Genomic DNA, 21702 nt, shown 5'->3' with positions numbered 1-21702 from the left:
TAGTAGAAGCACTCCACACCTGGAGTACTGTGTCCAGTTCTGGGCTCACCAGTATAAGAGAGTGTTACTGGAGCAAGTCTAGCAAAGGGCTACTAAAATGATGAAGAGACTTGAGCATCTATCATGTAAGGAAAGGCTAAGAGAGCAGGGACTGTTCAGCCTGGAGAACAGAAGACTGAGGGAGGAATGTTTTTAATGTGCGTAAGTATCTGAAGGAAGGGCRTAAAACAGACTATGCCACACTCTTCACTGGTGCCCAGTGATAGCACGAGAGGCAACGGGCACAAACTAAAACACAGGAAGTTCTGTCTGAACATAAGGGAAAACTTTTTTTCCTGTAAGGGTGACATAGCACAGGAACAAGTTGCCTGGAGAGGTTGTAGAGTCTGCATCCTTAGAGATGCTCAGAATGCGRCTTGATACGGTCCTGTGCAATCTGCTCTAGCTGGTCTTGCTTGAGGAGAGGCATTGGACTCAATAATCTCCAGAGGCCCTTTTGAACCTGAATTGTTCTGTCATTCTGTGAATTTTATAATCAGAGTACTTCTTAAAACAAAATGAAGCCATGATACTGCTATGGTATTTTTAATTCTGGATTGATTTTGTTTTTGTTTTGTTTTGGTGTCTGATATCACCATTCAGCCCACAAATATTTTTATTACATGGATTATGTTTCAGCTCTGTAGAGTTGCAGCATGGATTCACCAAGGGGAAATCCTACTTAACCAATCTGATGGCCTTTTATGATGGAATGACTAGCTAGGTAGATGAGGGGAGAGCAGTAGACGTTGTGTACCTTGACTTCAGCAAGGCTTTTGACACTGTCTCCCATAACATCCTCCTAGAGAACCTCAGGAAGTGTGGGTTAGATGAGTGGACAGTGAGGTGGATTGAGAACTGGCTGAAAGACAGAGCTCGGAGGGTCATCATCAGTGGCGTGGAGTCAAGTTGGAGGCCTGTGGCTAGTGGCGTCCCCCAGAGCTCAGTACTGGGCCCCATCCTGTTCAACTTCCTCCTCAATGACCTGGATGAGGGGACAGAGTGCATCCGCAGCAAGTTTGCTGATGATACCAGGCTGGGAGGAGTGGCTGACATACCTGAGGGAGGTGCTGCCATTCAGAGAGACCCGGACAAGCTGGAGAGCTGGGTGGAGAGGAACCTAACAAGGTTCAACAAGGGCAAGTGCAGAGTCCTGCACCTAGGGAGAAATAACCCTAGGCACCAGTACAAGCTGGAGGCTGATCACCTGGAGAGCAGCTCTGCAGAGAAGGACCTGGGAGTGCTGGTGGATGACAAGTTGACCATGAGCCAGCAGTRTGCCCTTGTGGCCAGGAAGGCCAATGGTCTCCTGATTCCGAAATCTCCTGTGCTTCAATTTCTGCCCATTGCCTCTAGTCCTTTTGCATGGGACAACCGAAAAGAGTTTGTCCCCATCCCCTTGACACCCTCCCTCCAGGTAATGCAAACTGCTGAGCTACCGAGGTGAAGCTCTGACAGTCCRCTGCTTCTGTCTTCTGTTTGACGTTCATTGCTCTTTCCCAGCAGCATCAAACAGCTCCAGAGTGGTGGAGTGCAGCCCTCTGAAGCAGAGGGTGGTAACTTCTGGTAACTCAACCTAGGTTGATGCCACAACATAAATTATGTGGACTGTCAATAAAAGCCAGACAGCAGAGAAGAATCTGTGAAGCACAAGCATGTGAAAAGGGTGTGATAAGCAGGTTTTTGCTATTCAGACTTCCGTAGCTGGTTAAATATACCCTCTTTCTTCCCACTTTCCCTCAAGAATAGCAGTTTGTGCTGTTAAGTCTCAGCTGTGCCAATTACACACCAGCTTTACTGAAAGCGTTTGACTGAGGACGTGTGTTCATTTGAAATCTTCAGTGACACTGTTAAAGCCAGTTGGATCCCAGACAGGTGCAGAATTTGTCTAAGATTTGTCCTAGATCTGGTATCTGCCTTTCTCTTCTCCCTGTTTTCTCGGTTCCTGAAGCAGAGGATACCATATGTAAATGGTGGACATTAGAGGTGGCATCTTCTCAGTTCTCTTGCAAGCATGCTTGTTGCACAGAGAGCTTCCCATCGGAGAAGAGCAGCACCATTAGAAAAGAAGAATGATGTGAAAGGGCAAGAAAATGAATCACAGGGCTCCACCTCCTTCAAGGAGAAGATTCTCAAAGTCACAGAGCTGTAGACACTTTAATTAGGCAGTGAAGAATATGTTCAGTTTAGATAATGTGGCTTCAAGAAGTAGAACTGAAGCAGAGGAAACATGAAAGTATCCTGCCAGATGCAGAAGAGTTTGAGTTGAATTCTGTTGTGTCTCAACTCATGTTATTAACATTCCTAATCTTTCTGTGAACTGCAGTTTCAAGAAATTCAATCTGCTGAAAAGAACATCTCTCTTGTTTGTCTGTTGGCAGCAGTGAAAGGGATAACTCAAAATAGACACAGTCAAAAATCTTTCCTTAGATAGTCTGTCTTTTGCTCAGAAGTGTTCACCAGTGTTTTTCCTGCTTGTTTTTTAAGGCAGTTTATTGAACTGAAACAGGAAATCATGGCTGTGCTTTGATGATGGTTTAGCAGATGTTTWAAATTTTTTTTAAGGTATTGTTAATGAATTCTAACCCCATTTGTTAATGGGATGCCAAAAGCTAAAGCTGTATTTATACTGGAGGAGATTAGTTTAAGCCTACCAGTGCCCTTTCTTAATAACGATTTGACTTTCAGAACTGCATCATTAAGCACTTCAGCCCAGGGCAGAACCTGGTGTTTGTCCACCAAATTCTGCTATCAGTTGCACACATTTCAGTCCTAGAATGCTTTAAGCATCATGCACAGTGTAGAAGAATCAGTCCAAAACAGTTTGAGATTGACAGAATTTGATTCCTGTCAAAAAACAAGTTCAGTTTACGTGGGCCATTTACTATAGAAAAAAGACACAGGATGCAGGGTATCACTGAGGATAAAGCCTTGTGCTTGCTTAAGGAGTTTTCCCAGAGGTATGCTTTGTTCTGGTATATAATAGCTATTTGATATTTACTCATCTGAGCTCTAATATAAAGATGTGCAGCATAAAATAAGTTAGAGGGCATCAGTGTTTCCATTTTGCATAACTTAACAGTGTTGCATAACTTAAATGCCCARATAGATCTTAGTGGTTCTTCAGTCTCTGGGGCACTGATGAAATGCCATCACTGGTCCCTCAGTGTAATTCTGACAGCATTTTCGAAGAACCCTGTGTTGTGTATAGTGCGTTACGAGCTGACGTGGACAGAAGGTGGTAAGGGAAACATGTCATTGCTGCTTTGTAGTAAGGTTCCGAAAAGCTGATGAGGAACCTTTCCTGCTAGAATTTCTGGAGAATAAGTATGTTGCATTTATATGAACTGAGGAAGCTGAACAGTGDGTTAAAAAAAAAAAAGAAGAAGGAGAAAGCTCAAGTTGTAATGCAAGGTGATTATGCAAAAAAATTAACATGAACAGATTGTTTTCTTTTGTGAAGACAGAACAGCTGACCAGCATGTGTATTGGCCCCACACTGTTCTGGGAAGATGCTGCTGCTGCTTCTTCACYTTGAAAGTGCAGTTTTATCATCTTAAGGGGATCATTTATCTCAAAATTGGAAGTATGCAGAGTACTGTCTTAGCTAGTAGCCCCAGCTCTGTACTGCAATCAGCAGGAGTTGGTTCAGTTCTGAGGTACTGTTCCTGTCATGTCAATGGGAATGCTTAAGTGTCTCATCTCTTATTTTTCCATTATCTCTTTGGAGGCATGAATGAGACRTTTGCACCAGGTTTAAAAGACCTGTGATTGAGCTGTGTAAATTCTGAAATGAAGCTAATTATTTTCTACTTCAGGCAGAAACAACCAGCAGTGTGGAAGTCCCCTTCCTCCGTGGACTCTGGATTTCTCTGGCACGTAATAAGGTAACACAGTTAACRTACATGGAGACTGGAAGAGATATTCCTTACCTGGGCCTAGTGAGACAAGAAGTTCCAGGATATGCAGCTGACATTTAAACTCACTGATGACAGCAGTAAAATTTCTGCTACATGAACTCTCTTACTACTGAAATTGTTTAGTACTTTCTTCTTTTTTATTTAAAGCTCAACCCCAGAATATGCAGGAAATACTCAGACCTCAGTCCTCTTGGCTGTGGGAGGAGTTTGGACCTTACATCTCACAGATGTTGAAGCTTTTGGTTCTTGAAGATAAAGGTACTAATTGTATCTATCATATATAAACTAAAAAAAWAAATAAATAAATAAAAAGAACCCTTTTCATTGTTTAACTTACCCATCTCTGCCTAAAGCTTTTCAAAGTCTTTTATTCAAGGCAGTGTATCATCTTGGCAGTGTTTCACAGATCTGCTAGAGACAGTAATGCTTTTGTGCACTGTCACGCTTGAAAATGTCCTTGGAGAAGGAGTCCCCTCACAAATTTTTATTTTGTTTGTTTGTTTTAAGCAAATGCCATCTCTCATGACTTAAGGGCCCTTCAGAGGAGTAGTATAGTTCCATAGTTATATTTTTTTTGGTTTTTCTCAGGGTAGAGTTTTCAGTTTGTTTATTAACAGACAGCAGTTTTATCCTTAGCTGGAATAAATGAGTCCTCAATTCCATTTGGATTAGACAAGTCAGCTGACACCAGGGACAGATTGGCCTATTCGGAAAAACCTGTCTCCCTGCTTGTGAGACAATGCTGCCGAAGAGAAACCTCGGCAGGTAGCTCCCTCACTTGATTCTGTGGCATTGCAAAGGAAACGGGCTCTAGAGGCTGCCTTTTCTAGGTGTTTCGGAAGTGGGAACTATCGACTAGTCAGTCCTGAACCCCCGCGTGCAGAGTTCAGCTCTCTACTGATGACTCTGGGTGCGCGTATCTGAACCAAGATGCCACGTCATTGCTTATTAGGCTGTGCAGGGTTAGCCCTGGAGAGACTTAACGTAAGTCAATAGTGGCCTTTTGTGGCTAACTGTGGAATTGCTATTTCTGAATGGAGACCTCACTCCTTTAGGACTGAATAYAGGCAGCTTCAGGAATCATTTATGGTGAGCTTGAAAGCATAGGGGAAATTCGGAGGCAGCAGTAAGGGGCCATGATCTCTCTGACCTTTGTAGAGCCTGTGAGGTTTGGTGTGTGCAGGCAAACTGGGATGGAGATGAAGGATTTCAGTATGCCAGTGAAATTGCAGAGGACATTTGATTTATTGCTGGGCTCTATTAGAATACAGAGATCGGCTTTGCTGTTCTTGTATAAACATCTTGGGATCTGTAATGAACTATTGTGAGGAAGCTTCTGTTTTTTATTCCCTCACCCTTTCTGATATTACTGTTTATAGCTGCTTTACTGCCCGTACCATTTAGTGAAGGAAAAGAATCTGCATGAAACATTTTGAGGGAATTATTTACCCATTTTAAAGGTGAGAGCTCCTCTTCAAAAGATTACTGGAGTTGATCTGCAGTGTATTTGCTGTCTCTTCTCCATTAGGAGGCACCAGGGATCTCCCATAAGCAGCAGTGTTACCACTTGTGTCTTACTATACAGTGAAAAGAAATGGGAAGCTAGACGTGTCTGTTCTAATTTCTGCATGACTGACAGTAATGTGCTTGGCCCTCGTCTCTTCCTTATGTTTCTGCTTGATATGTTTCAGTGTAGGAATGCCCCACAGATCTGGGCCRCTTTGAGGTCCCTTGTGTCTAGAAGTTTTGCTTCTGCTTCCCAACTAGGATGAGTTAGACCAGGAAAAGATCTTCATCGCTTGCCCAGAGACATCCTTGCACAGTAGGATTCTGAGGAAGGGCAGAATCTCTATTGCTTCTGTAATCTTGAACTCTGATCTCCTCTCAGTCTTAGTCCTTTTGGGTYTACTTACTAAATACTCTCTCCTTTTTGCTGGGGTTCAGTGTAAGAACCCCGAGGAAAATCCATGCAAGTGATTCTGATGTTAGCTTTTAATTGTATTTTCAGACATTCAGCTTATAAGTACATATAGGCTATACAGTAGTTTTGTTTTCTTTTCAGATAGGTAGTTTCCTAGATTCAAGTGTGGCAAGTCTCAATGTCATATACTGCATATATAAAAGCAAGGCTATTTCCAGCATATTGCCTAAATAGTAAAGGTGGACAAATGAGTGTCAGGAGAAATAAAGGAAGAATGCAAGGATGACTATAGATAATGGAAAGAGAACTGCAGTTCATTCCCTAGCCTGTTTACGTATGATACCCCTATTCTGTGCAGTGGTTTGGTAACCTGTTACCCAGGCAAGTGAATTAGTTCAGTTAATGAGTGTCTGCTTTGGGAGCAGAAAGTCCTTTTTTCTGTTCTCATTGGAAAAAAAGAAAAAAAAAATCCCTGCATGGCACATGCCTCATTTTTGGATTGACCAACTAGGAAAGTTCCTTTTTTCTTTCTTAAAAAAACAGGCATAATTTTTAGTAAATTATTTTTGAAAAAATATGTTATCCTTTTTTTTCTTTTTCTTTTTAATAGATCAAGCAAAGCCCCAGTGAAGGGGATTTAGACACTTAGACTCTCTGTTCACCTTGAAAAATTAATCCCACTTCAGATTTGAATAGATGCTAAGCTGAGTGGTGTATATTGCGTTTCCAAGAGGTGACTGGATAGCCAAAAGTAAGCTGGAATGTGAGCCGCTCCTGGAATAGGTGGGGGGCTGAGTTTGTCTGTTCTCTAGCAATTGTTCCAAGAGAGCTGCCTTCCTGGTGTTTAGTTTGCTGGGGTTTGGGCCTGCTCTGGAACTCTGCTTCAATATTTTATTACGGTCAATGTACAGAGATACTGAAATGCTCTGAATGACCTCTGTACAGAGAACAACTCTGAATTAATATTTCTGTAACATTTTTACTTCTAACTCACTATTTTGTGTTGTTGGGTCTTTTTGTTTTTTCCTGGATCCTAGCTTTCATTGAGCATAAAATCTTAATAATAATAATAAAGATTCTAATGACTTATATAAAATTTGAAAATTTTTACCTTAAGTCTTTTATATTAAAGAAGAAATAGAAAGCATCTTTAATGTGCAGCAATCTTATGCTGTTTCAAGAACAGCTGATTTAAGTGCGCAAAGGACCTCAAATGAATGTTTTGAAGGACAATTTTTTATCAATTTTAGCCTCAAAGTAGTATAACCAGTTTTTATTCTTACTGCTGGAGCTGTGCCTTTAAGAACAGCATTGCTTGTCTTCTGTGAACTCCAAGATCCAAGCCAACTGTATGAGAGCATTGGGGACCTCCTGTTTTTGGTTTGTTTCTGTTTGAAGCAAGAAGTATACTATTTGAATTTGCAGAAAAAGAAGCTCTTCARTGAGAAACAAACTCTCTCTGGGCAACAATAGGAAAAGCAACTGAAATGAACAGGTAAACTTGAAAGTTGCCATAGAGGAGCAGACTGTTCCTCTTTGATAAGCCAATGGCTATGGCACTTGCCAAAGATGCAGGAGACCTACTCCACATTTTTTCCTCTGCTTGAGGGAATTTGGATATGCTGCTAAGAGCTCCCCTTCCTATGCTGATGCTGTATGGCAGGATTTATTTGCTTGTTTTTTTTTTTTGTTTTGTTTTGTTTTTTTTTTTTTTTTTTTTTTTTTTTTGTTTTGTTTTGTTTTTTGGGGTTTTTTGGTTTTGCTTGCATTATGCTTTACCAAATTCAGAATCGATTAGGCTGATAGGAACTCATCAGGATCAGGGAGATGCTGTTTCTGACAAGGCAGGTTCCTCCTGATCAGCTGACTGGTGGTACTGTGCTATCCTGCAAGTCTTGGGTTCGTAATTTACCGGTTCAGGGCTCGGCTGGAGCTGGGAGCAGCCTCTCCCGGTCCTGCGACCGGCCATTACTAGCTCTGCCTCCTGCCATTGAAATCTGCTTGTTTACCAGCTTCAGTGCCCATGTTGTAGGTCTCTGACCCTGAGCTGTGGGCAGGGAAGGGAATCTCAAGTCTCTCCTTTTGTTAAAGCCATAAATAAATATAAACATTCCCTAAGGCAAGAACCTGATATCCTGCCAAGTAAAGACAGTTTTATTTTGCTCTTTCCCTGTATCAGTCGCTGAATTGTTTTACCCAGCTGGAATAATTGCTTGCAAAATCCTGGTTATAAGAGTGGTCAGGTAGTCTCCCAAGGACAGGGAATTCAGGTCCTTCTGACAGAACTGAAATGTCTCCAGGGCCATGGCAAATATTCTTACTTCTAGATGGTGTAGTAAAGATGAGTGTCCTCTGGTTTACCTTTACAGTAAGGTAAATTACAGTAGTAATTTAGCCTCTTTCTCCAGCCCTCATGTTTATTTTTTAGTAAACTTGATTTGGTGAATTTGAATTTCTCAGATAATTCTAGAGGGGCAAACTGCATTTTAGCTCATTTATTCTTCTCCAAGTAATAAATGCATAGGAGTAAACTTGGTAAACTACTCTGTACTTTCTAGCTATCCTGGAGGAAGGACAGGAGCCATAGAGTTTAAGCCCAGCCTCACATCCATGAATAAGCAGTTTTTCCTTCCATGAGGAAGAACATGGACAACAAAATGAGAAACTTATGATATCTGCTTTTTTAGAGGAGCCTGTCGAATGGGAATCTGTCTGTCTGAACAGAGGAGACACATGCTCGCTAGGACTCAGCCCTATAAAGAGCAGAGCAACTTTGGCTGTGCTCCAGTGGACATTTAGCTTAACTTGAAGCTGTGAGTTAATGCCACTGAAGTCAGGGCAATTAGCACAGTCTGTGAGGTTGCACAGAGAATTAAGAGTTGTGCTGGTCTTGAGCCAGAGTTCTCAGCACCTTGTATGATGACCCTTTCAGGAGAGGGAAAGACTGAGGGTAATTCCTTGCTTTGATATATAATAACATTGGGGTAGATGGGAGAGAGTTAGAGATCCTGACCCTTACTAATAGCAATAAATATCTGTGGCATCACATGAGTTAAAAACAAGCAAATAAAAACCAGACCAACCAGCAATAAAAGAAACATTTCATAAAAGCATCTCAAAACAGCAGAATGCTTTCTGTTATGGTGAGCTGATCRGAAAAGATTGTACTTCTCCCTGGTCACAGGAAGTGTCTTGTACATAGTAGCTAAAAAGTGCTGATCTGTAAAGCAGTCAAAAGACACAATGTTCCTTTGATGCTTCTGCAGTTGAAGAATCATTGCCAATTTGATCACCATTAATTACGGTCRCGGAGCTCTGTCACATCAGAGAGCTGGGTTTTTTTCCCTTTATCTAACAGCATTATTTATTCAGCCCCGCCTTACATCTTCCCCTGTGTGTGTGTGTGGCAGTATATTTGCGTGTTTCTCCCCTGCTCTCTTGTGTACTTCACCTCTTGTGACTGCTGCAAGCTCCTCCTGCAATCTGCAAAGGGAAATTTCCCTGCAATAGAGGCTTGGATCCCAGTCCCCTTGCCACAGAGCAGGACCCCACATTTGCATGCAATTATCTAAACTGCGTAGCAGCTTGCTACCACAACCGATATTTCATCTTATTTCCTCTCACCTGCAGCTTCAGGTTGTTTCTGTCTACTAGTATTTCAGTCTCGTTTGCTGCTTCCTTCCCCTCCTGATAAGGTAGGTGGTTTCTTTTGTTTAACTCTCTAAGATTCCTGATCGGGARCTGCATCATCCCTGTATTGATCTGCTTGCAGCATGATTTTCTTCTTTGATTTGGCTGGGGTGGCTTACTTGCAATTGACTACAGCAGGGAATACTGGGTTGTTTTGTTTTGTTTTGTAGACAATAACTTAGTTGCTTTCTGCGATAGGGTAAGCATTTTCWAGCTGGGAAGTTAAATGGCCACGCTGCCAGAGGAACAGCTCCAACAAAATCAGAAACAAAGGTGACACAGAATAATGCCTGCTTTCTGTTCCTTTCTAAACTTTATTGTAGTTACAGAAGGGTTCAGGATAATCTTCAGTCTCTCTGAGGCAGAAATGTTGAGACAAAAGTAATAATGTAGTCTCATATATTGTTGTGCTCCTGGTGAGTTTCAGTTGTTCAGCAGAACAGTAGTAGTACCCCTTCCCCCCAAACTGCTCAAGCAATAAGGAAGTGATAAGAGAAATCATTTCAAAATCTATCCAAGTTAGTGGCTCTCCTCTGACTTGATTAGCTGTTGTTACTGTTTGTATTAATTACACTGAGCTCTGTCCCCCATTGGRGAGCATATCCTGTTTGCAGCGTGAGTGTAAATCTCTAGAGATGACACAGAAGTGGTTGAATGTCCTCTGCTTTACTTTGTTTTTATGTATAGCTATTGAGGATAAAATATACCTAGAAGTAGCAGAATGCATTGCACCCAGCTCTAGAAGTGAGTGCATGGGCATATCCAAACAGCTGTATCTCATACCTGTAAAATTTATGTTGTGGCAATAGGACTGACTAATAAGACGTGGGGACCACTGGTCACTGGGGCTTCTGCCGCTCTGTTCATGGAACAATGAGTGATCTGAACATAAGATTAATATGGAAGTATCAGTAGTTTTAACCCTAGTAAAAGTAATGATTTTAATCATTTTGTAAATCCTCAGTATGAAACAGCAGAACATTTATCATTACTGTCCCTGGATGCATCTTACAAAAGTATAAATCATAGCAAATACTACCCAAACTGTCTCTGAAATTAGCTTCACTGCAAGGAAAGCCTTCACTCTTTTCTCGTAGCGTTTATATACCAACATATTTTCAAAAACAAATTAAGAAGCTATTGACTCCTATACAAGAAAGTTTCAGTAAGCAGCTGACCTTGGCTGCCACCAGTAAGTTCACTGTGAGGTAGAAGCATCATATGGGAACTTAATTTATGGCTATTACCTCTGAAGGTGTTTTACATTGAAGAATAATTTGGGGGCAAAAGGTGTATTATGTTGAAGAGTAAGTTTGGGGGCTTGAAAAGAGGTACTTATGTATTTTTGTTTCAGACTGATTGCCCAATCTGTTCTATTCAGAGGCATCCAACAGTTTTCTGCTTGCTTTGTTTTATTATTTGAGCTTGTTTTAGTCCTCTGAGATGAGAACTCCCCCAAGATGAGAACTCGCAATTTTTAGCTATTTTAATAGTTTACATTGTGGTTTTTTGGCCTTTTGAAAAATGCACCCTTCCCTGCTCTTTGCTGAGGGTAGTGAATTCTAAGTGAATGAACCATGGAAGCAGTTTGAGTGTGTTGCAGTTTAGTTTGTTTGTAAAAGGCTTTGGAGAGAGAGTGTCTAGTATATATCTCTGATTTATTTGTTCTGGGTGCCTTTTGGTAGTGCTGGAAACCTCTCAACTCCAGTTGACTTGGAGAGGATAGATATTATTGCAGATTCAGCCACTACGATGCTTTGTGTAGCTGCTGCAGTTTGATCTGCAGTTCGATTCCTAGGTTGAAATACTGGGGWTGAATTTTACTATAACCTAGTTCAGGAAGACACCTAGATATAGAGGTAGCTTTTTAACTTCACATAAACTTTGACACTTGCTTAGAGGAAATCTCCTGACCTAGAGCAGGAGGTTAGAGTTGCGTGCTTGGCTAAGTGATAGAAATAGAATTAAAATTACCTGGAGGAAAGCAGCTGAATGTGATGGTGCAAGGAAGGGGGCAGGGGAGCAGGAGAGAGAATGGAAGAGTGAGAAGTGATTGGCGACTGCATCCGTTACCCTGGTCATCCAGCAAGCAGGCAGGACCTGGCTGAGCCTCAGCGGAGCAGGTCAGGTCTGTCTGCAGTTGTCAACAATCCCTAAAATGCCATGTGAGAGAGCAGATTCACAGGTAGGAGACAAAACTACCATCAAGAGGTAGAGGCTATTTCTAGTGTCTTAGGGAGCATATCTTTCCTGTTTCAAAAATCCATATTCTGGCAGCTGAAAAGCAAAATCCATTCAGACAAATGAAGAGCAAATCTTGGAAGAATCCCAGTCCAGACCTTCCCCGTTTCCCTGTCCTGCTCTCTGCTGTACTTTGCTTTCTGTGCTGATTATTAAAAGGCTTTTGGCTCACCTCTCCAGGATGCGCATCTGATCTCACTACTCTGTGCGCTTTTTTCCAAGGATCCCTGCCAGGGGAAGAGAGAATGAACCAAACCACCTCTCTCCCCCCAAAATACATACGTCAGTATTGCACTTGAGCTCCTCCTGCGTTTCTAATTCCACTGTAAGCTCTTTATACCCTCTGACCTCTAAATCTGTTGACTTCATGACCCCTGCTTCTCTTTCCTTGTCTTCATCCTTTACCCTCTTTTCCCTTTTCTGCTTTAGGTTGAGCTCCTTCAACTCTGGATGGATGAAAACTGTTACAAAGTCTGTGTATGTAAAGAGTTGATCATTAAGATTGAATTGGCAGTCCTTACTCATGCAGCAGTTCTTCCACTGGAGTTACCAGACAGTGAGGACATCAGGACTGTCTCAAGAATTCTTTTTTCTCCAACAATTTTTGTATAATCCCTCTTTTTTTCCCTTTTTTTTTATTTCAGTAACATGATTTTGTTGCTTTAAAGTGAAAAAGTAAAGCCATTCAGTAGCTGTGTTTCCAGAGTGCAAATCTAAGAAAAAAGAATTAGCCCAAATGGCACCTTCAAATGTTCAGTGGAAATACGAATGTCCTGGAAAACAGTTCTGGATAGACAAAATCTAACAGTAGATTGTGCTGCCTTGTTATTCTCTTTGTATTCTTTTGTGGGCTTTTTATTTTCTACAAGAACTAAATGCTGTGTATATCACACAGAAATCAGTATCAAAATAAGTGCATATTGGTGCCTTGCATGTAAACACTTAAAAAATAAAACTGCCACTCTACCCATCTAAGTATGTTTAAAACTCTCTTGAGTATGACCACACTATACAGAATCATATACTCCAGTGTAAATATACAGCTTTGTGAAGAATTGAAAAATATAAAGCCTATTTTCTTTCTGCTTCTGGACAGACCTGCTCTTCTGCCCTGTGAGAAACAAACCAACCACTGTAACCAGCATTATGCCATAAATCAGATTCTTTTTTTTTCCTGTATGTGGTTCATATCCAAAATTTTTGTTGAAGAAACTGAATGGTAATAGCACCTTGATTTTCCTTGAAATCTTGTTATTAAATATATATATATATATACATATGATTTTATCCCAAGACTTTTGTAACAACTTGGGATCATAGCTTACATCAAAAGGTTGCCACTTTGAATTTCTTTTTATATAGTTTTTACACTTTCAGGTGACTTCAGTAGCCAGAAGTACCTTTTTCATTTTATCTATCGAAGTCACTGTGGCAGTTGTATTTTGGATATTGGCATTACTATGCTTTATCATCTCTAAATTCATCATAACATAATCGAAGCTACAAAATATCAAGTAGTGCATGATCCAGGAAACATGAGCTGGATCCTTATATTGTTTGGTCTGTTACTCTATGTACTTAACTTAGTGGGCAGCAGTCCTGGTCTAGGTTACAAGATTACTATGTTACTAGATTTCACTCATAAAATTGATCATATGGTTTTTTTGATACTCAATTTTGTCTCTAGAGCAGTCAATGTCCTGTGAGAAGTTTACAGTCTGCGAAATGCTTCTGAATCCTTAATGGTAATAAATGTTTGCTTCCTCTCTTTTCCTGGAGAGTTGCACAGATTTACTGAGAATGAGCCACATGGTAACACTGGCCTGATGCACCGAGTTCAAGGATGGTAACGTTACTGTGAGAGAGACGTGAGAGAGAGCTTAGTTTGAGAAGAACACATAATGGGTGCTAACACCTCCAGCAAGTCACCACCCTTTGATGAAAATGAAGAGGGTAAGAGCTTTTTTAATTGTTGTCTGGGATTACAAAGTTCATGAATGCAATAGCCTGAGGGCCGCATGAGCCTGAGATTCACTGTCATCTCCCATGCTGGGATCTCCAAATGCCCAAATGTCTTGATTAAACAAAAATGTGTTAAGCCTTGTAGCAGAACCATACCTTTGGATCTGCCTCAGAGATATGGCCAAATGTCAAGTTGTCCCTTTGCCTCCTAGCATCTGTGGTTGGGCGCTGAGAGAATAACTCTAGCAGAGAATTGTTTTTGAGAAGTGTCTGGGACACTGCCGGATAGTTTGAGAGCAAGGAAGAAATGCTACTGTTTTGGAGGCAGCAAGGTTTTGCTTTGGAGATCACAGCATGAAGAGGATTGATTTTAAGTGATGAGAAGATAGCTTGAGCAATGCATATGCTCATACCTGCTTTAGGCTTGGTTGGAGAGCCACATGGAAATAGTCAGCAACGGAAGAGTTAGAGGTTCGTAGAATCATAGAATCAGTAAGGTTGGAAGGGACCTCTGGAGATCAAGCAGGGTCACCTAGAGCATGTTAGACAGGGCTGCATCCAGGTGGGCCTTGAGTATCTCCAGAGAAGGAGACTCCAAAACCTCTCTGGGCAGCCTGGTCCAGTGCTCCGTCACTCTCACAGGGAAGAAATTCCCCCTCACGTTCAGGCGGAACTTCCTGTGCTTCAGTTTCTGCCCATTGCCTCTTGTCCTGTCACATGGGACAACCGAAAAGAGTTTGTCCCAATCCCCCTGACACCCTCCCTTCAGGTACTTGTACACATTGATAAGATCCACCCTCAGTCTTCTCTTCCCCAGGCTGAACAGGCCCAGCTCTCACAGCCGTTCCTCACAGGGCAGATGCTCCAGACCTCTGATCATYTTTGTAGCCCTACGCTGGACTCTCTCCAGTAGCTCCATGCCTCTCTTGTCCTGGGGAGCTCAGAACTGGACGCAGTACTCGAGATGAGGCCTCCCCAGGGCTGAGTAGAAGGKCAGGATCACCTCCCTCGACCTGCTGGCAGCACTCTTCCYAATGCACCCCAGGAGACCATTGGCCTTCCTGGCCACAAGGGCATACTGCTGGCTCATGGTCAATCTGTCATCCACCAGCACTCCCAGGTCCTTCTCTGCAGAGCTGCTCTCCAGGTGGTCAGCCCCYAGCTTGTACTGGTGCCTAGGGTTATTTCTCCCTAGGTGCAGGACTCTGCACTTGCCCTTATTGAACCTCATGAGGTTGAACCTGACTCTCCAGCCTGTCCAGGTCTCTCTGAAYGGCAGCACAGCCCTCAGGTGTGTCAGCCACTCCTCCCAGCTTGGTATCATCAGATGGCTGAGAGTCAGGAGGCTCAGGATTTAGTTTTGGTTTTCATACTGGCTCAACTGACGTCTCAGTAGCTCAGTTAATCTTAGCTGCATTCACCTGTTCTCWCTTGATTCAGGCGCTACCTRAACAAAAAAAAMMAAAMMAAAAAAAATGCATCACTGTAGCTTTGTTAACTTGATTAAATTTAAGAAATATAGATTTGGATAAACTGGTATTCTGAAGTGGTTTCACAGGTGGTTCTAGACATGCATAAAATGATTCAAAAAAATCTCATGTTACAGTATCACCTGGTTTGTAGTTAATGGCAGAAGAACTGCTGATAGAAATTATATGTCACAAATAAGGAGCATTCACTTCTAGGCACTTGACCGGCAGTGAGCAAGTCGGAAAGATGCAATGAGAAGTTGATGCAATAATGTGAGCAGGGTAGAGCAGCCAGACAGCCTGAGATGTAGCATGCCAYCCAGAAGCAGTCAAATTGGAGATGCAAGCTCAGGGAAGGAGGCAGGATGGAGGAACTCTGGGATCCTGTTGGTAGGAGAAGGGAAATTCTGATCATTAATGACAGAAATGGCATTGATAGACTTCTGCCAGACTTCATTAAGCTGTCATTAACTGGGAAGCCTTTAAAACTATGTGAATACAGAAGGGGAAAGGGAGGGGACATTGGCCAAAACTTGGTCTTTCTCACTCAATTCCTCAAGAAAAAGGGTCTCAAGGAGCAACTTACTTTCATTCTAAAGAGCAGCACTGGAAAAGAATGATTATATTCAGAGTAATGCATTAAGTGCTCATGATAGCAAAGCCTTCTACCCAAAGCTGTGGCCATCCCACTATTCATTGTTGGATGTGGTTTTCAGTGTGTAGCTATTGATGCATGCAGCTGCTTTTGGAAGGGAAAAGTGAGTCTGTGCAGCAGCGTGTTCCCCTCACTGTCCCCAGTCACCCTGTTGTGATTCCTRCCCTTCCCTGTGTCCTCAGTTTGTCATCCTATAGAAAAAATGTCATGCATGGCACACCCTCAGAGGCTGCATTAATTGCTGTTGCCCTCCAAGCACAATGAGATCATGTGGAATCATTTCCATTATTATGCTATGCCTTGCTAGGCCCATGATGAAAGCTGAATGTGTGTGGCTATTTGACTAAAGAGGCTATTGCTCCCAAATTAATACAATTGTTCAGAATTTTTCTTTTCTTTTGCATTGAAGTAACTGAAAAATAATTGATGCTGCAAGGCTTTTCTGGGGATTTTACTCCTGGGCATCCAAATGCTCAATATTGGCATCTTTCATAAATAACTGCCTGTGCTAACTCAAGGTTACTACTACTTTTCACTTTCCTGATCACCATCCTTGGGATGATATGTCCTGGCTGTGAGGTTGACTGTAACAAATTGAATTTTCATTGCACTGGCTGGTTTCCCTTTTGAGTCTTTCTCTGGGTTTGACATGCTTGTACAGTGTCAGCTCCTATGACTGAAAAATAAATACATCCCTAAGCAACGCAGTGACCTGTGCAGGGTGACTGTCCTTGTGGCAGTGTATCTTTTCAGACAGGTGCTTCCTTATGAAAGCTACTTCAGTGCTTGGAAAGGAATTGGTTTTAAAAGCAAAAGCTGACAGCACACAAAGACCCTATCAGTTACATGACAAAGGGCACTAGACTTCCCAAGTATGAAATGCTGTTACGCTATGCTCTACTCTTTTTTGTAAAGTAAGTCTGTTTATAGTACTGACAATCTAAGGAAAAGGCCCAGTTCTAATCATCTTGAATGATTAGGTGTTGGTTTGTCAAACTTCAGTAGGCTCAGGGGCCACTGCTGTACCCAGGCACTAGTGTCTAGATCGTGCAGTTGTGTTTGCGTGGTTTGCACTTTTTCTCTGAAAGTGATCTTTTGATATAATGTGGGAAGATAAACCCAGCTGAAATACTACCTATTAACTTTTCTACTATCTTGGCAAATTTATGACAAGACACTGTATTATCTTAGCAATCACAATTTTGTCATACTCTTGTCCTCATCTTAATTTCTTCCACTTAAGAGATGTTGGGTAGAACAGGAAGCAGCACAATTGCTTTTCTGCCATATGACACAGAATATTAATTTTGGTGAGCTGTGGTCATTTGAGAATGAGTCCTACCATTTTTAGTGTACCTTGAATAGACTATTGATTTGGGACCTGTGTAAATATAAACAATGATCGCCTGAATCGTGAAAGTGCTCAGGTGCCAGAACGGCCCATGATAAGTGAAGAGACCTGCCTCTTACCAGCCTGAATTCCATCTCTGACTGTAAAGGTTTGCAGTTCAAGAAGCGCTCTGTTCAGATAYGCAGAAGTGTTACTAGGTCCCACTGCACAAGGAGTCAGAACAAGCAGTTAAAAGATTCTGGTGCTGACTGCATGAAAAATTAGCCTTGTAAAGTAATTAGGCCCAGTAATTTTCCTATAAATTTTGTTTATCTACATATTAGATTCAGCCATCTTTTTTTTGAGAGTTGTTTGATTTCAGTGAGACTATTCCGGAAATAAAACGTCATTTAATGAAAGAGAATTTGGTGATGCATGCAGCACCCACTCCCATTACAAATAAGTGGCCCTCCTAATACTAAGGCTCATGCCCTTTCAGTGAATGGGTTAACGAAGACAGTATCTTGCTAACACTTTCTGTCTCATTTCTCATCTCATGTCCTAGTTCATTTTTATTTGTCTTTCACCTTCCCTGTGATAATAATCAATTTTACAGACTGTTAAGGTGAAAATAGGGAAGCATTTAATGGAAAAGTTTGATTGTGAAGTAACAACCACAGAAAAAGGAACATAATACTTTCTGTCTTCATGGATGACTATGCAGTGTTTCTGTCCCATTGACAAAGAACCCCAGCTATAAATTAGTTAGCAGAGGCTATCTTGTCTAGGAAACTTGCTTGCCATCTGCTGTGGCCAGATCATGGGAAAAGAGAAGGGGCCAGATTTCTACAAAATGTGTGCTCCCTTGAAATATGTTTGACTACCTATTGCTGTAGCCTCTCTGACTGTGAAAGCAGGTAGAATAACTAAATGGACACATGAATATGTTGATATATTACTGCTTATGTGAGATTCTAAGCACATAGATTTTAGATCATAAATCTGTTGGTAGAATCATTTTTCATCAAGTGCCCTTTTTCTGTATTGTCCCTTTTCTAAATCAACCAGCACCAGAGAATGATCTGTAGTGCAGAGTTTGAAGGCTGCTTTTGACAATTCTTCATGAGTTTGCTTTCTTCTGAAACACAGCTGTTTTGTCTCTGTCATTTAAAGAGCTCATCCAAGCCTGAGAACTGTGAGTGTAATGCTAACTGGGAAAAAGTGTTCATGTCTCTGATAAGTGTCACTTTATTGGCACTGAGGATCATGACCTCTAACAAAGAGAGGGCACGTGACTAGAGAGCTCTGAAACACACAGCCTGTCAAAAGTGGGTAGCATTGATGCTTTGTGGATGCTTGTGAACTAAACACCTGTTGTGCACATCCCTGTGGGGTTTGCAGAGCATCCATCAAGTGGGGTACCAGTGAGGCATAAATGCTGAGTGTGCTGTATCAGCTGGTATAACTGAGATCTGAATCTATCTCTGTACTTAAACTCCTTTTCTGCACATTATGCAGCACACTTTCTCAGTCAGTTAGCAAGAGATAATACAATGTATTTATTCCTAGATCTGCTGTACCATAATCCAGAGTATCAGTGTGACAAGCCACGATTACACTTGCCATTGATTCAAGCCTGAAGACCATGTATTTTTGTCAATACATTGGACTACTTTTAACTGGGCCTACAAACCATTGTTTTGGAAAGAGTATTTTATAAATGTGATTAGGGTCTAAAGAAATGTCTGTGCCAATAACTCCTAATCAGTAGCAGAWTTTTTTCAGTGATATTCTGCTTGAATTTTAATTCACAAAGATACTTCGGTGTTCCCCATATGACATTTGCATTCTATTCAAATGATGTCATATACAATATGAATTTGTTTCCTGTATTCAGGAAACATTTATAAATAAGAGATGTGCTCTGAGTCTAACTAGTATTTTACAAGTGYACTGAAAATTGGGTCTGCTTGTCATGGAACAGTATTGTAGTGTTCAGTGATTTAATTCTGCTGTATTATCTCTAAATTTGCTTAAAAATAATAAAGAAATATTTGAAGAATATTCAGRGAGTTAAATAGTGCAACAAAATACAGGATTGCTAAGAGGCTGCCTAGAGGGTGAAAAGATCTGGATGTATAGTGTCATATTTTTTCTAAATAGCCTTGGGGAAGTTACTTCATTTTCCTGTGCCCCCATTTTCCAACTGAAGAATGGGAAGAAGCAGATCCCCCCTTTTTTTCCCTCAGATTTTCTGTTTAACTCTTTGCCACGTGGACCAACTTCTCCTGTATGGAGGTCGGGCACATAGCACAGGATAGAAGGGCTAACACCTCGTTCAGGGTCCTGGACTTTCCTTGGTACACACAAATAATAATAACAYCTTTTGCATAATTTTCCAAAATGATATCGCTAGAATTTGACTATTTTCTGTGGCAACAGGATTCTCTTTTCAGACAGATTTCTCAAGGGGCTTCGTTTGCTTTCGGCTGAAGTAGAATGACAGCATTATTTTTCTCTCAGCATTTCCTCTGAGAAGGCATAGTTGTGGGTAAAAAGCTAGTACGATGAGAAGAAAATGTAATAATTAGGCATAAGGTTCAATATTGCAAGGAAATCTCTACTCTTAATATAGTCAGGCTGAAGCCATGTTAAAAGTTGGATTTTGTTTGCGCTGTTTCTGAGCAGAAGGGTATGGAAGGCATCTCTGAAGATAACAGCCAGAGACTCTCCCCAGTTTGTCAGATTTTTTGGAATATAAAGCAGAAATTGAGAGAGTAGATGAGGACAATGACTGGGCGAGGTGGACACAGTTCGTTCTGTAGTCCTCTGCATGTGTTTCTAATATTTAAGCCAATGGTTTGTTCTAGCTATATCATCAGTGGTTTTGTCTTTGAATTGTTCCAGAACCAAAAAAAGCATTAGATACCTTTATTTCTTTGCCTGGATCTGTGCTGAATTCCGTGCATTCACTTCTAGATCTGTACTGAATTCCTCAGGGGTTGGAGGTTACAAAGGACAGGTATTTCTGAGAGCCATCCCTATCTATGTGACCTGTAAAACTGCTGAGAACAGAAGGCCAGTTGCCTTCGAATAGAATTGTTAAAATCCATGGCATCCCAGATGCTACGCCATTCACAGACTCAGCAGAGAATGGAAGGATGCTACGGGGCATGGAAGGGAGAAAATGAAACCAACTTTCGTGTAGTTTTTGCCCTCACCGTAGAGGGCAACGCTGCTTAAAAAGGGCTCCTTGCCATCGCTTGTGCTCAGCATTGACTGTTGACTGAATGCCACACGGAGGCTGACTTTTGTCAGCCTCTAGCTGTTGCTCGAGAGAGAGAGTTGAAACCATCATGAAGTGGCTGTCATCTCTACAAGCCTGCATACTGACCAGTGGAAGGGCATTGATATCCAGGAGTGTCAAACTGACATCCCTCCCTTGTGCAGAACTCACTTCAAGAATAAAATATGCTGTTCCCCTGACTATTGGTGTAACAGGAAAAAGCTGGCATGAGTGACTAATAAGGTATTTCACTTTCTGACACTTTTAATCTATCATGGATGTTCTTGCTGCACTGTATTGCTCTACTTGGGAGGGGCTTTCAGCAAAGCAGGTCAGATATGTGGGTGCCTTCCATCCACTTAGTAATGATTGGAAACAAGAAGGTGCACAAGGCAAATTAGGTCTGTGGTTTCAAACTCATCATGTCAGTGGTGCCTGTRAGTTCCAGGGGTCACACTAATTGAAGCTGATGAGTTATTAGAAATCTATCAGAAGCTGATGCTTTGAATCAGCTTCTTAATGGGTTTTAAGTGCCCTTAGCCAGCAGTGGCTGGTCTAAGGAGCGTATTCCCGATTACAATCTTTTCTTAGCTAATGCTTATTCAGGAGAGTGCTGCTTCACCAGCATCTTGGAGAAGCATTAACAGAATTTCAAGCATTCAATTTAGTAATTACTGCCATAGTGCCTTATCCTGAAAGATGCTCTTTGCTTTCCAGGCAATTGGTGACAGGATTTGAACCCAGTACAGTTAATCTAGCTTTTTGCTGTATGGTGATACGACTTTCTGTTTCTCTGAATCTGTCTATTGCCCAAATTGGAACATAGGCTAGCAGATGGGCTGATCACAAACACTTGATGTGTAGTGTCATTCCAGTTAGCACTTATGGAACATTCTGCCGTGCTGTGCAGATGTTTACCTCCTAGGTCCATCTCCAAGCCAGAGACCAAAAGGTGAAGTGAAGTGAATGTTCATGTTCCTTCCTTTGTGTTACAATACACAGTCTGTAAAGCTGCACACTTTTGTTTCCCTTCTGAGCAAGAGAGATCCTGGATTTTTAGTAGCAGCAAAGTTTCCATTCAAAGTTGCTGTGTTTATATTATACAGTTGTTGAACAATCGTCTAGAATACCACAAGGATGCAGTGACCCAGCCACTCATTTCAGTCCTGACATAGTATAAATGTTTGAT

At 41.5% G+C, this 21702-nt stretch overlaps 1 protein-coding gene across 1 annotated transcript in view; it reads left to right on the top strand.

The window, feature by feature from the left end:
- Nucleotides 1-13595: 13595 nt before the first annotated feature.
- The window catches only part of STK32A (serine/threonine kinase 32A), a 44122-nt gene continuing 36015 nt past the window's right edge, over nt 13596-21702 (top strand). The window contains exon 1 of the mRNA XM_085312641.1: nt 13596-13764. Coding sequence (XP_085168767.1) covers nt 13713-13764 — 52 coding nt within the window. The 5' untranslated portion in view covers nt 13596-13712. The remainder of the gene's footprint in view (nt 13765-21702) is intronic.

The sequence above is a fragment of the Rhea americana genome, unplaced genomic scaffold, assembly GCF_003343005.1.
Source record: "Rhea americana isolate MKP2758 unplaced genomic scaffold, rheAme1 scaffold_37, whole genome shotgun sequence".
NCBI lineage: Eukaryota > Metazoa > Chordata > Aves > Rheiformes > Rheidae > Rhea > Rhea americana.
The sequence above is the reverse complement of the archived record's forward strand: the minus strand, read 5'-3'. Positions and strand labels throughout refer to the sequence as shown.